Source organism: Salvelinus namaycush, chromosome 42 (genome assembly GCF_016432855.1).
Source record: "Salvelinus namaycush isolate Seneca chromosome 42, SaNama_1.0, whole genome shotgun sequence".
Taxonomy (NCBI): Eukaryota; Metazoa; Chordata; class Actinopteri; order Salmoniformes; family Salmonidae; genus Salvelinus; species Salvelinus namaycush.
Window position 1 is genome coordinate 19,638,742 of NC_052348.1, and position 16,145 is coordinate 19,654,886.

Here is a 16,145-nt window from a genome sequence, read left to right on the forward strand (position 1 = left end):
AGTAATGTTAAAGGTACCTATATAATGGTGACATATGAAGGTTGAACTGCTGGCTCTGAAGGCATCTACATGGAAACACATCTCACCAGAATGAACAGGATTGTGGGTCAGGTTTTATTATTCTGCTAAACTAAGCTGGTCTTTTTTAAGTAGGTCAGGTTTTATTATTCTGCTTAACTAAGTTGGTCTTTAAGTAGGTCAGGTTTTATTATTCTGCTAAACTAAGCTGGTCTTTTTTAAGTAGGTCAGGTTTTATTATTCTGCTAAACTAAGCTGGTCTTTTTTAAGTAGGTCAGGTTTTATTATTCTGCTAAACTAATCTGGTCTTTAAGTAGGTCAGGTTTTATTATTCTGCTAAACTAAGCTGGTCTTTTTTAAGTAGGTCAGGTTTTATTATTCTGCTAAACTAAGCTGGTCTTTTTTAAGTAGGTCAGGTTTTATTATTCTGCTAAACTAAGCTGGTCTTTAAGTAGGTCAAGTTTTATTATTCTGCTAAACTAAGCTGGTCTTTTTTTAAGTAGGTCAGGTTTTATTATTCTGCTAAACTAAGCTGGTCTTTTTTAAGTAGGTCAGGTTTTATTATTCTGCTAAACTAAGCTGGTCTTTAAGTAGGTCAAGTTTTATTATTCTGCTAAACTAAGCTGGTCTTTAAGTAGGTCAGGTTTTATTATTCTGCTAAACTAAGCTGGTCTTTAAGTAGGTCAGGTTTTTAACATGCACATATTATCTATGCAAACAACCTTGTATTAGATTGAATGGTTTTCTGACTCAAACTGGTTCCTTCTCATTGTGTGTGTGTGTTTGTCCCTAGGGAAGGTGGAGCATCTGCAAACCGTGGCTCTCTGCCGTTTCTCTCTCGTGTGTGTTCCTCTAAAGCACAGGCAGTTACTGCCACTCCTCTCATTAACAGTGGATCAGACACAATAAATACAATTTACGATGTAAATTACTGTCCCGTCTGTCCTGTATTCTTACCAGTGATCTGGACTGTGGCATGGTGCTGCTGATGGTCTGTGTGTTGGTCATATTAAAGGTGAGGCTCTGAGAGGCAGAGAGCGACTGGGTCTGGCCCGGGCCCATCAGGTCAAACAGGTCAGCGGAAGCTGGAGCTGGTGCAGAGCTGGCCGACAGAGCCCCAAACAGGTCAGTGTTGCTGGGGGGCAGAGGCTGGGCGAAGGGGGTGGGGACGGGGGCCTGGCCGCCAGGGAAAGCATTCCAGTCCCCAAAGTCACCGTTCCCACTGGAGGCTGGAGAGAAGGAGAAAAGAGAGGATTTTTTTTTATAGTGGATAAACTAGACTATAAACTATAAAAATCTCTGAATATTCTAATGCTTTCTAAACTCACCAGGTACTGTGGAGAGGCCGACAGAGGCAGCAGGAGACGAGAAGTCAGCAAATCCTCCTATCAGGTCTGGAAAGAGACATGTATACAACACTTTAATGAGTGAATTGTGACAGCTTCCAGACACCGGACCAGAGACCCTCCATGATGTCCTGTAACTACACTACCTCCCCCTAACCCTCCATGATGTCCTGTGTCATGACGTGGCCCTCTTTGGGCATAGCGAGTGCCTTCCCCCTCTCTCCCTCTTACACCCAGGTTCTGTTATCTCAGGTCGTACATTCCTGGAGGAGACTCTCCCTCATGGCCAAGCAGAAAGAGAGACAGAGAGAACAAAGGAACTTCTTCTACATCACAGAACTTGAGAACTGAACAATATCCATGTTTTGGAGAATGTGTAAACGGTCGGTGGAGAAGCCAGCTACGACCCGGTCCATTTTGTTGTATGATTGTGACCTCAGGAAAGACAATACAGCCACATTACCATAACTCTGTTTATACAGGAGCCTCCGTTCTGAGGTTTGCATCTAATTATTGTATAAAACGAATGAGTAAAGATGAAACTATTTGTGAAATTATGTAAGGTGATGTTGAACCGTTAATGTGAGAGAATTGTATTTCTGTTTAAAGTTTAACTAAGTCATTGGCCCGCCGCCATGAGCACAGACATCGATCTGGCGTCATAGGACAGCCCTTTTCTACTGTTACGAATATAATCCCCACCTGAAGAAATTCCCTTCAGACCATGCTTACCTCAGGATAAGCTAAGGTTGTAATGGTAGCTGAATTCTTAACCATACCATGTGGTTAAACAGACTATCGATCAGACAGAATAAGAGCAACTCTTCGATACTAATTACTAGTCTGCAGCTAGGAATTATGTACCATTGAATGCGAAGACTGACAACCGCCGAAACATCTATACAATAAGAACATTTCTGAATTGGACTCTGAAGTATCCATTCTAACCACGAAAGACTCCTTGGAAGCAGATGGAGACAAGCGGATGAACTTTCCAACAAAAAGACGGACGATTCCAACAGAGATCACTGAGCGTAAATATATATTGATTGCAATTATTCCCGAATGAGTGAGCGTTCATGTGCAAATGATTAGCATTTCAATCAATATAATTATCAACTGTGTAGTGACTTTTGTCTTTCGCGCCCTTTTCAGTCCCTTTGTCTACCAAGCCGCCATACCGGTTTAGCCCACTAGGGCACATCCCCTATCATTTCCTTGTAACCATATCTACTGTTTGTTTGTTATGCATTTCTGTGATTATTTAGTTAGTTTGTAAATAAATGATTAAGACAATTGATGTATGGATGATTCATAGTGAAAACTGGGTTCGTGCAGATAACCAACAACTACGACGTTTGGAATGAGACTAACGTGAGGTAAAGAATAATTCATTAATTAAAAGACTAATTGATCAGATATGAAAAGTTATTAGGAAAATTATAACTTTGTAATCTCAAGATTTTCCTTGGTGCCCCAACTTCCTAGTTAATTACATTTACATGATTAGTTTAATCACGTAATAATAATTACAGAGAATTGATTTGATAAAATAACAGTCTTCACTTTAATGATGCCAAAGACACGACACCTGTAACTACACTACCTCCCCCTAACCCTCCGTGATGTCCTGTAACTACACTAGTTCCCCCTAACCCTCTGTGATGTCCTGTAACTACACTACCTCCCCCTAACCCTCCGTGATGTCCTGTAACTACACTACTTCCCCCTAACCCTCCGTGATGTCCTGTAACTACACTACCTCCCCCTAACCCTCCGTGATGTCCTGTAACTACACTAGTTCCCCCTAACCCTCCGTGATGTCCTGTAACTACACTACCTCCCCCTAACCCTCCGTGATGTCCTGTAACTACACTACTTCCCCCTAACCCTCCGTGATGTCCTGTAACTACACTACTTCCCCCTAACCCTCCGTGATGTCCTGTAACTACACTACCTCACCCTCCGTGATGTCCTGTAACTACACTAGTTCCCCCTAACCCTCCGTGATGTCCTGTAACTACACTAGTTCCCCCTAACCCTCCGCGATGTCCTGTAACTACACTAGTTCCCCCTAACCCTCCGCGATGTCCTGTAACTACACTACTTCCCCCTAACCCTCCGTGATGTCCTGTAACTACACTACTTCCCCCTAACCCTCCGTGATGTCCTGTAACTACACTAGTTCCCCCTAACCCTCCGTGATGTCCTGTAACTACACTACTTCCCCCTAACCCTCCGTGATGTCCTGTAACTACACTACCTCACCCTCCGTGATGTCCTGTAACTACACTACCTCCCCCTAACCCTCCGTGATGTCCTGTAACTACACTACCTCCCCTAACCCTCCGTGATGTCCTGTAACTACACTACCTCACCCTCCGTGATGTCCTGTAACTACACTACCTCCCCCTAACCCTCCGTGATGTCCTGTAACTACACTACCTCCCCTAACCCTCCGTGATGTCCTGTAACTACACTACTTCCCCCTAACCCTCCGTGATGTCCTGTAACTACACTAGTTCCCCCTAACCCTCCGTGATGTCCTGTAACTACACTACTTCCCCCTAACCCTCCGTGATGTCCTGTAACTACACTACTTCCCCCTAACCCTCCGTGATGTCCTGTAACTACACTACTTCCCCTAACCCTCCGTGATGTCCTGTAACTACACTACTTCCCCCTAACCCTCCGTGATGTCCTGTAACTACACTACTTCCCCCTAACCCTCCGTGATGTCCTGTAACTACACTACTTCCCCCTAACCCTCCGTGATGTCCTGTAACTACACTACCTCACCCTCCGTGATGTCCTCTCAGTGTGTGTAGTTACCGGTGGCTGCTGCAGGCTGGCTGGGTCCTGTATCTACCATCAATAGGTCAGCCAGACCACTACTGGAGGACTGGGGTGCTGCTGCGGACAGAGTCTGGAACAGAGAGGAGAGGAGAGATGTGAGTAGAGACAGAGGGAGCGAGACTGCACTGTCCACTGTTAACACCAGATGGCAGCAATAAGCTAGAGTGAACCAGCATGGACTGAATGCACATGGACGCATGTGCACACACCTGTTTTGCAGAGGTATCAGGGCTCTTGTCTCCTGTGTAGTGGGCCGCGGCTCCCAGGGACACAGTTTTGGATGGAACCCCGCCTCTCTTCTTGGTTGCTGTGGTTTCTGTTGCCTGGGCGATCTGGACGCTCTTGGTCGTCACGGTTTCCTCCTCGTCTTTGAACACTGACCTCCCAGACTGGCCATTCTGCGACGGGCGACTTCGCTCCTCCTCGTTGTCACTAAGGAGACCAAAGAGGACGCTTTGTTTTTGGGATAATTCAATAGAAAAAGTGTGGGTCTAAAGTACGACAGAACATCAGGTTTTTTGATATACTGTAATATTTGTTTATTTAACCTTTAGAGCCACTGAGGTTAAAAACCTATTTTGCTAGGACGACCTGGCAAGAAGGCAAAACAGGGAAATAGCAGTGTGTACGTAAAATATTACAGAAAAATACAAAATACACAAAAGACAAAGTGTCACAAGTTCCAGATACATTTGAAGATTAGAAACAACTGCAGCTAATCAAACAGTGTTGTCAGAGTCTTGACAGGTAAGGACACTAACTCCCCTAACTTTAATATCTTTTGAAGCATGTTCCAGGATGAAGGGGCATTATTGGAAAAAAGATTGTTTCCCCATGTCAGTTCTAGCCTTAGGAACAGACAAGGACAGCAGTGACTGAACGAAGACTGTATTGAGTGACTGATCTGGTCAGTGAGGAACAGAGATACAAAGGGAGGTGTTCCATCAGTGCTTTAGCCTCCTGGTGGAGAGAGAGGTCCACTGCACCACAGCATACACATCACAGTGATGGGTGAGAGATCTAGCATTTGTAATACATCTTAAAGCATCATGATACGTACACCGTGTCCAGAGTTGAAGGTACTTGCTGAGGCCTGCATATAAACAATATCACCATAATCCAGCACCGATAAAAGTGCTTTGAACAAGATCCGTTCTGACTAACATTGAAAAGCAAGATTTGTTCCTAAAATAGAAACTCAATTTCAACTTAAAATTCAGCTTTTCATCGAACCAAATCCCAAGATACTTATAGGAGATGACCCTGTCATGACCCTGGCCTTTTAGAGTTAAAACCTGTAGGTGTTAACTTTCAGAGAAGCGAAAAACCATACATTTTGTTTTCCTTGCATTAAGCACAAGTTTCAAATGCACAGTCCTCTTATGGCCTCAGAGTTTGGAGATAACCAGTCCCAGTTGAAACCAGTCCCAGTTGAAACCAGTCCCAGTTGAAACCAGTCCCAGTTGAAACCAGTCCCAGTTGAAACCAGTCCCAGTTGAAAATCGCCCATAAGGACCATTTCATTTCCCCCCCAACCACGCATCAGTCCAGACAGAGAATCCAGGGATTCTACTGTTGCAGGTCTATAACATCCTATTACATCTAAAGTTCACAGGTTTCGATAACTGCAGTTTTAAAAAGTAAAAAAAATGTCTTAGTTCAGTAACCACACATCTATTTTTAATATAGATGGCTATACCTCCCGTTACTTCGTCAGTCACATCCATAAACATTATAACCTCTCTCCTTACCTGAATCTGTCTGGTGAATCAACTCTCTCCTTACCTGAATCTGTCTGGTGAGTCATCTCTGCTCTGCTTCTTGAACTTGTTGATGGTGTCGTCGATGGTGCTGCCAATCTTATCACTGATCTCTCCCAGTTTCTCACTGAAGGGAAACTGGCCTTGGTCTCTCTTCCAGTCCTCATCCCACTTCCCTCTGCTGCTTCCCTCATTACCACCAGAATCATACCGGTCACTCGCTAGAGAGGCAGAGAGAGAGAGAGGGGAGGAGAGAGAGAGGGGGAAGGTGAAAGGGGGGGGGGGGGGGAGAGAGATGTATATCAACAAATTGGCGAGGGCACTAGAACAGTCTGCAGCACCCGGACTCACACGACTAGAATCTGAAGTCAAATGTCTACTGTTGATCTGGTGCTTCTGTCACCAACCAAGGAGGCCCTACAGCAGCACCTAGATCTTCTGCACAGATTCTGTCAAACGTGGGCCCTGACAGTAAATCTCAGTAAGACAAAATAATGGTGTTCCAAAAAAGGTCCAGTCGCCAGGACTACAAATACAAATTCCCTCTAGACACTGTTGCCCTAGAGCACAGAAAAAAATATATACATACCTCGGCCGAAACATCAGCGCCACAGGTAACTTCCACAAAGCTGTGAACGATCTGAGAGACAAGGCAAGAAGGGCCTTCTATGCCATCAAAAGGAACATAAAATTCGACATACCAATTAGAATCTGGCAAAAAAAATACTTGAATCAATTATAGAACCCATTGCCCTTTATGGTTGTGAGGTCTGGGGTCCGCTCACCAACCAAGAATTCACAAAATGGGACAAACGCCAAATTGAGAGTCTGCATGCAGAATTCTGCAAAAATATCCTCCGTGTACAACGTAGAACACCAAATAATGCATGCAGAGCAGAATTAGGCCGTTACACGCCAATTATCAAAATACAGAAAAGAGACGATAAATTCTACAACCACCTAAAATGAAGTGATTCCCAAACCTTCCATAACAAAGCCATAACCTACAGAGAAATAAACCTGGAGAAAGTCCCCTAAGCAAACAGGTCCTAGGGCTCTGTTCACAAACACAAACAGACCCCACAGAGCCCCAGGACAGCAACACAATTAGACCCAACCAAATCATGAGAAAACAAAAAGATAATTACTTGACACATTGGAAAGAAATTACAAAAAAACACAGCAAACTAGAATGCTATTTGGCCCTAAACAGAGAGTACACAGTGGCAGAATATCTGACCACTGTGACTGACCCAAACTTAAGGAAAGCTTTGACTATGTACAGACTCTGAGCATAGCCTTGCTATTGAGAAAGGCCGCCGTAGGCAGACCTGGCTCTCAAGAGAAGACAGGCTATGTGCACACTGCCCACAAAATGAGGTGGAAACTGAGCTGCACTTCCTAACCTCCTGTCAAATGTATGACCATATTAGAGACACATATTTCCCTCAGATTACACAGATCCACAAAGAATTCAAACACAAATCCAATTTTGATAAACTCCCATATCTATTGGGTGAAATACCACAGTGTTCCATCACAGCAGCAAGATTTGTGACCTGATGCCACAAGAAAAGGGCAACCAGTGAACAAACACCATTGTAAATACAACCCATATTTATGTTTAATTATTTTCCCTTTTGTACTTTAACTATTTGCATATCATTACAACACATTACAAGACATTTAAAATGTTCTTATTCTTTTGGAAGTCTAATGTTTACAGTTAATTTTTTATTATCTACTTCACTTGCTTTGGCAATGTAAACATGTTTCCCATGCCAACAAAGCCCTTAAATTGAATTGAGAGTGAGGGTGGAGAGCGAGAAAGAGAGGGGAGAGAAGGATTGTGAGTATGCCCTTTATAAGATCAGAGGACACTCCAATGTATGTCTGTTTGTGTTCCAGATTGACATCCTGAAGCCTCCCCCCATACTGTCAGAGGACTTACTGTATCGGCTGAACCCTCCCCCCATACTGTCAGAGGACTTCCTGTATCGGCTGAACCCTCCCCCCATACTGTCAGAGGACTTACTGTATCTGCTGAACCCTCCCCCCATACTGTCAGAGGACTTACTGTATCTGCTGAACCCTCCCCCCATACTGTCAGAGGACTTACTGTATCTGCTGAAGCCTCCCCCCATACTGTCAGAGGACTTACTGTATCTGCTGAAGCCTCCCCCCATACTGTCAGAGGACTTACTGTATCTGCTGAAGCCTCCCCCCATACTGTCAGAGGACTTACTGTATCTGCTGAAGCCTCCCCCCATACTGTCAGAGGACTTACTGTATCTGCTGAAGCCTCCCCCCATACTGTCAGAGGACTTACTGTATCTGCTGAAGCCTCCCCCCATACTGTCAGAGGACTTACTGTATCTGCTGAAGCCTCCCCCCATACTGTCAGAGGACTTACTGTATCTGCTGAAGCCTCCCCCCATACTGTCAGAGGACTTCCTGTATCTGCTGAACCCTCCCCCCATACTGTCAGAGGACTTCCTGTATCTGCTGAACCCTCCCCCCATACTGTCAGAGGACTTCCTGTATCGGCTGAACCCTCCCCCCATACTGTCAGAGGACTTCCTGTATCGGCTGAACCCTCCCCCCATACTGTCAGAGGACTTACTGTATCGGCTGAAGCCTCCCCCCATACTGTCAGAGGACTTACTGTATCTGCTGAAGCCTCCCCCCATACTGTCAGAGGACTTACTGTATCTGCTGAAGCCTCCCCCCATACTGTCAGAGGACTTACTGTATCTGCTGAAGCCTCCCCCCATACTGTCAGAGGACTTACTGTATCTGCTGAAGCCTCCCCCCATACTGTCAGAGGACTTACTGTATCTGCTGAAGCCTCCCCCCATACTGTCAGAGGACTTACTGTATCTGCTGAAGCCTCCCCCCATACTGTCAGAGGACTTACTGTATCTGCTGAAGCCTCCCCCCATACTGTCAGAGGACTTACTGTATCTGCTGAAGCCTCCCCCCATACTGTCAGAGGACTTACTGTATCTGCTGAAGCCTCCCCCCATACTGTCAGAGGACTTACTGTATCTGCTGAACCCTCCCCCCATACTGTCAGAGGACTTACTGTATCTGCTGAACCCTCCCCCCATACTGTCAGAGGACTTACTGTATCTGCTGAACCCTCCCCCCATACTGTCAGAGGACTTACTGTATCTGCTGAACCCTCCCCCCATACTGTCAGAGGACTTACTGTATCTGCTGAACCCTCCCCCCATACTGTCAGAGGACTTACTGTATCTGCTGAACCCTCCCCCCATACTGTCAGAGGACTTACTGTATCTGCTGAACCCTCCCCCCATACTGTCAGAGGACTTACTGTATCTGCTGAACCCTCCCCCCATACTGTCAGAGGACTTACTGTATCTGCTGAACCCTCCCCCCATACTGTCAGAGGACTTACTGTATCTGCTGAACCCTCCCCCCATACTGTCAGAGGACTTACTGTATCTGCTGAACCCTCCCCCCATACTGTCAGAGGACTTACTGTATCTGCTGAACCCTCCCCCCATACTGTCAGAGGACTTACTGTATCTGCTGAACCCTCCCCCCATACTGTCAGAGGACTTACTGTATCTGCTGAACCCTCCCCCATACTGTCAGAGGACTTACTGTATCTGCTGAACCCTCCCCCCATACTGTCAGAGGACTTACTGTATCTGCTGAACCCTCCCCCCATACTGTCAGAGGACTTACTGTATCTGCTGAACCCTCCCCCCATACTGTCAGAGGACTTACTGTATCTGCTGAACCCTCCCCCCATACTGTCAGAGGACTTACTGTATCTGCTGAACCCTCCCCCCATACTGTCAGAGGACTTACTGTATCTGCTGAACCCTCCCCCCATACTGTCAGAGGACTTACTGTATCTGCTGAACCCTCCCCCCATACTGTCAGAGGACTTACTGTATCTGCTGAACCCTCCCCCCATACTGTCAGAGGACTTACTGTATCTGCTGAACCCTCCCCCCATACTGTCAGAGGACTTACTGTATCTGCTGAACCCTCCCCCCATACTGTCAGAGGACTTACTGTATCTGCTGAACCCTCCCCCCATACTGTCAGAGGACTTACTGTATCTGCTGAACCCTCCCCCCATACTGTCAGAGGACTTACTGTATCTGCTGAACCCTCCCCCCATACTGTCAGAGGACTTACTGTATCTGCTGAACCCTCCCCCCATACTGTCAGAGGACTTACTGTATCTGCTGAACCCTCCCCCCATACTGTCAGAGGACTTACTGTATCTGCTGAACCCTCCCCCCATACTGTCAGAGGACTTACTGTATCTGCTGAACCCTCCCCCCATACTGTCAGAGGACTTACTGTATCTGCTGAACCCTCCCCCCATACTGTCAGAGGACTTACTGTATCTGCTGAACCCTCCCCCCATACTGTCAGAGGACTTACTGTATCTGCTGAACCCTCCCCCCATACTGTCAGAGGACTTACTGTATCTGCTGAACCCTCCCCCCATACTGTCAGAGGACTTACTGTATCTGCTGAACCCTCCCCCCATACTGTCAGAGGACTTACTGTATCTGCTGAACCCTCCCCCCATACTGTCAGAGGACTTACTGTATCTGCTGAACCCTCCCCCATACTGTCAGAGGACTTACTGTATCTGCTGAACCCTCCCCCCATACTGTCAGAGGACTTACTGTATCTGCTGAACCCTCCCCCCATACTGTCAGAGGACTTACTGTATCTGCTGAACCCTCCCCCCATACTGTCAGAGGACTTACTGTATCTGCTGAACCCTCCCCCCATACTGTCAGAGGACTTACTGTATCTGCTGAACCCTCCCCCCATACTGTCAGAGGACTTACTGTATCTGCTGAACCCTCCCCCCATACTGTCAGAGGACTTACTGTATCTGCTGAACCCTCCCCCCATACTGTCAGAGGACTTACTGTATCTGCTGAACCCTCCCCCCATACTGTCAGAGGACTTACTGTATCTGCTGAACCCTCCCCCATACTGTCAGAGGACTTACTGTATCTGCTGAACCCTCCCCCCATACTGTCAGAGGACTTACTGTATCTGCTGAACCCTCCCCCCATACTGTCAGAGGACTTACTGTATCTGCTGAACCCTCCCCCCATACTGTCAGAGGACTTACTGTATCTGCTGAACCCTCCCCCCATACTGTCAGAGGACTTACTGTATCTGCTGAACCCTCCCCCCATACTGTCAGAGGACTTACTGTATCTGCTGAACCCTCCCCCCATACTGTCAGAGGACTTACTGTATCTGCTGAACCCTCCCCCCATACTGTCAGAGGACTTACTGTATCTGCTGAACCCTCCCCCCATACTGTCAGAGGACTTACTGTATCTGCTGAACCCTCCCCCCATACTGTCAGAGGACTTACTGTATCTGCTGAACCCTCCCCCCATACTGTCAGAGGACTTACTGTATCTGCTGAACCCTCCCCCCATACTGTCAGAGGACTTACTGTATCTGCTGAACCCTCCCCCCATACTGTCAGAGGACTTACTGTATCTGCTGAACCCTCCCCCCATACTGTCAGAGGACTTACTGTATCTGCTGAACCTCCCCCATACTGTCAGAGGACTTACTGTATCTGCTGAACCCTCCCCCCATACTGTCAGAGGACTTACTGTATCTGCTGAACCCTCCCCCCATACTGTCAGAGGACTTACTGTATCTGCTGAACCCTCCCCCCATACTGTCAGAGGACTTACTGTATCTGCTGAACCCTCCCCCCATACTGTCAGAGGACTTACTGTATCTGCTGAACCCTCCCCCCATACTGTCAGAGGACTTACTGTATCTGCTGAACCCTCCCCCCATACTGTCAGAGGACTTACTGTATCTGCTGAACCCTCCCCCCATACTGTCAGAGGACTTACTGTATCTGCTGAACCCTCCCCCCATACTGTCAGAGGACTTACTGTATCTGCTGAACCCTCCCCCCATACTGTCAGAGGACTTACTGTATCTGCTGAACCCTCCCCCCATACTGTCAGAGGACTTACTGTATCTGCTGAACCCTCCCCCCATACTGTCAGAGGACTTACTGTATCTGCTGAACCCTCCCCCCATACTGTCAGAGGACTTACTGTATCTGCTGAACCCTCCCCCCATACTGTCAGAGGACTTACTGTATCTGCTGAACCCTCCCCCCATACTGTCAGAGGACTTACTGTATCTGCTGAACCCTCCCCCCATACTGTCAGAGGACTTACTGTATCTGCTGAACCCTCCCCCCATACTGTCAGAGGACTTACTGTATCTGCTGAACCCTCCCCCCATACTGTCAGAGGACTTACTGTATCTGCTGAACCCTCCCCCCATACTGTCAGAGGACTTACTGTATCTGCTGAACCCTCCCCCCATACTGTCAGAGGACTTACTGTATCTGCTGAACCCTCCCCCCATACTGTCAGAGGACTTACTGTATCTGCTGAACCCTCCCCCCATACTGTCAGAGGACTTACTGTATCTGCTGAACCCTCCCCCCATACTGTCAGAGGACTTACTGTATCTGCTGAACCCTCCCCCCATACTGTCAGAGGACTTACTGTATCTGCTGAACCCTCCCCCCATACTGTCAGAGGACTTACTGTATCTGCTGAACCCTCCCCCCATACTGTCAGAGGACTTACTGTATCTGCTGAACCCTCCCCCCATACTGTCAGAGGACTTACTGTATCTGCTGAACCCTCCCCCCATACTGTCAGAGGACTTACTGTATCTGCTGAACCCTCCCCCCATACTGTCAGAGGACTTACTGTATCTGCTGAACCCTCCCCCCATACTGTCAGAGGACTTACTGTATCTGCTGAACCCTCCCCCCATACTGTCAGAGGACTTACTGTATCTGCTGAACCCTCCCCCCATACTGTCAGAGGACTTACTGTATCTGCTGAACCCTCCCCCCATACTGTCAGAGGACTTACTGTATCTGCTGAACCCTCCCCCCATACTGTCAGAGGACTTACTGTATCTGCTGAACCCTCCCCCCATACTGTCAGAGGACTTACTGTATCTGCTGAACCCTCCCCCCATACTGTCAGAGGACTTACTGTATCTGCTGAACCCTCCCCCCATACTGTCAGAGGACTTACTGTATCTGCTGAACCCTCCCCCCATACTGTCAGAGGACTTACTGTATCTGCTGAACCCTCCCCCCATACTGTCAGAGGACTTACTGTATCTGCTGAACCCTCCCCCCATACTGTCAGAGGACTTACTGTATCTGCTGAACCCTCCCCCCATACTGTCAGAGGACTTACTGTATCTGCTGAACCCTCCCCCCATACTGTCAGAGGACTTACTGTATCTGCTGAACCCTCCCCCCATACTGTCAGAGGACTTACTGTATCTGCTGAACCCTCCCCCCATACTGTCAGAGGACTTACTGTATCTGCTGAACCCTCCCCCCATACTGTCAGAGGACTTACTGTATCTGCTGAACCCTCCCCCCATACTGTCAGAGGACTTACTGTATCTGCTGAACCCTCCCCCCATACTGTCAGAGGACTTACTGTATCTGCTGAACCCTCCCCCCCATACTGTCAGAGGACTTACTGTATCTGCTGAACCCTCCCCCCATACTGTCAGAGGACTTACTGTATCTGCTGAACCCTCCCCCCATACTGTCAGAGGACTTACTGTATCTGCTGAACCCTCCCCCCATACTGTCAGAGGACTTACTGTATCTGCTGAACCCTCCCCCCATACTGTCAGAGGACTTACTGTATCTGCTGAACCCTCCCCCCATACTGTCAGAGGACTTACTGTATCTGCTGAACCCTCCCCCCATACTGTCAGAGGACTTACTGTATCTGCTGAACCCTCCCCCCATACTGTCAGAGGACTTACTGTATCTGCTGAACCCTCCCCCCATACTGTCAGAGGACTTACTGTATCTGCTGAACCCTCCCCCCATACTGTCAGAGGACTTACTGTATCTGCTGAACCCTCCCCCCATACTGTCAGAGGACTTACTGTATCTGCTGAACCCTCCCCCCATACTGTCAGAGGACTTACTGTATCTGCTGAACCTCCCCCCATACTGTCAGAGGACTTACTGTATCTGCTGAATCCCTCCCCCCATACTGTCAGAGGACTTACTGTATCTGCTGAAGCCTCCCCCCATACTGTCAGAGGACTTACTGTATCTGCTGAACCCTCCCCCCATACTGTCAGAGGACTTACTGTATCTGCTGAATCCTCCCCCCATACTGTCAGAGGACTTACTGTATCTGCTGAACCCTCCCCCCATACTGTCAGAGGACTTACTGTATCTGCTGAACCCTCCCCCCATACTGTCAGAGGACTTACTGTATCTGCTGAACCCTCCCCCCATACTGTCAGAGGACTTACTGTATCTGCTGAACCCTCCCCCCATACTGTCAGAGGACTTACTGTATCTGCTGAACCCTCCCCCCATACTGTCAGAGGACTTACTGTATCTGCTGAACCCTCCCCCCATACTGTCAGAGGACTTACTGTATCTGCTGAATCCTCCCCCCATACTGTCAGAGGACTTACTGTATCTGCTGAACCCTCCCCCCATACTGTCAGAGGACTTACTGTATCTGCTGAATCCTCCCCCCATACTGTCAGAGGACTTACTGTATCTGCTGAATCCTCCCCCCATACTGTCAGAGGACTTACTGTATCTGCTGAATCCTCCCCCCATACTGTCAGAGGACTTACTGTATCTGCTGAATCCTCCCCCCATACTGTCAGAGGACTTACTGTATCTGCTGAACCCTCCCCCCATACTGTCAGAGGACTTACTGTATCTGCTGAACCCTCCCCCCATACTGTCAGAGGACTTACTGTATCTGCTGAAGCCTCCCCCCATACTGTCAGAGGACTTACTGTATCTGCTGAAGCCTCCCCCCATACTGTCAGAGGACTTACTGTATCTGCTGAAGCCTCCCCCCATACTGTCAGAGGACTTACTGTATCTGCTGAATCCTCCCCCCATACTGTCAGAGGACTTACTGTATCTGCTGAATCCTCCCCCCGTACTGTCAGAGGACACGCCGATGTATTTGTCTTTGTTCTTCTTTGCCTTCTTCCTCTCCTCTCTCAGTCTATCATCATCCTGGATCAGATCCACCATGTCCTTCACCTTCTGACGCACGTTCACTCCCTGGTCCTTACCGTTCTCATCTACACAGACGGATCAGTGTATTCAGAATGTCAGGTGGGATGTTTTCAGAAGACAAAATGCAGAACAAGTCCACAGCAGTGTGTGAATAATAAACGTGTACAGTAGTTGTGGTGAGTAGCCTTGTTAAACAGTCTGTCAGTCTGGGTTCACACTACGTGGTGGTGAGGGGAGTGATTTACCTCTGCTTTGGAGCAGAGCAGTGTGTGGTAGAGCTGCTTGTGGTTTAAGCAGTGCTTAGGGCTCCATCTCTTCATGAATGCTACAACACTGACTGAACACTGGCCCCTTTGTCTGGTTCTAAACTAACACTTCATTACAAAACACTCATACAGAGATTTACTGAGGACAGTTAACACGGATTCTACTCCACAGTCAAGAGAAAGATGGGAGAGAGAGACAGAGCGACAGCAAGAGAGAGCGACAGCAGACAGTGAGAGAGAGCGACAGCAGACAGCGAGAGAGAGCGACAGCAGACAGCGAGAGAGAGACAGCAGACAGCGAGAGAGAGACAGCAGACAGCGAGAGAGAGCGACACAGCGAGAGAGAGAGAGAGACAGCGAGAGAGAGAGAGACAGCGAGAGAGAGAGAGACAGCGAGAGAGAGCGAGAGCAGACAGCGAGAGCAGACAGCGAGAGAGAGAGACAGCGAGAGAGAGCGAGAGCAGACAGCGAGAGCAGACAGCGAGAGCAGACAGCAAGAGCGACAGCAGACGGCGAGAGAGAGAGCGACAGCAGACGGCGAGAGAGAGAGCGACAGCAGACGGCGAGAGAGCGACAGCAGACGGCGAGAGAGAGAGCGACAGCAGACGGCGAGAGAGAGAGCGACAGCAGACGGCGAGAGAGAGAGCGACAGCAGACGGCGAGAGAGAGAGCGACAGCAGACGGCGAGAGAGAGAGCGACAGCAGACGGCGAGAGAGAGAGCGACAGCAGACGGCGAGAGAGAGAGCGACAGCAGACGGCGAGAGAGAGAGAGCGACAGCAGACGGCGAG

At 48.3% G+C, this 16,145-nt stretch overlaps 1 protein-coding gene across 1 annotated transcript in view; it reads right to left on the bottom strand.

Annotated features, from left to right (window-relative positions):
* Positions 1 to 16,145, bottom strand: part of LOC120034682 (clathrin interactor 1-like) — a 37,285-nt gene that overhangs the window by 2,944 nt on the left and 18,196 nt on the right. Inside the window, exons 5-10 of the mRNA XM_038981286.1 lie at positions 14,984 to 15,154; positions 6,006 to 6,201; positions 4,430 to 4,652; positions 4,197 to 4,290; positions 1,347 to 1,412; positions 976 to 1,247 (exon numbers count right to left, since the gene is read on the bottom strand). Coding sequence (XP_038837214.1) covers positions 976 to 1,247; positions 1,347 to 1,412; positions 4,197 to 4,290; positions 4,430 to 4,652; positions 6,006 to 6,201; positions 14,984 to 15,154 — 1,022 coding nt within the window. The remainder of the gene's footprint in view (positions 1 to 975; positions 1,248 to 1,346; positions 1,413 to 4,196; positions 4,291 to 4,429; positions 4,653 to 6,005; positions 6,202 to 14,983; positions 15,155 to 16,145) is intronic.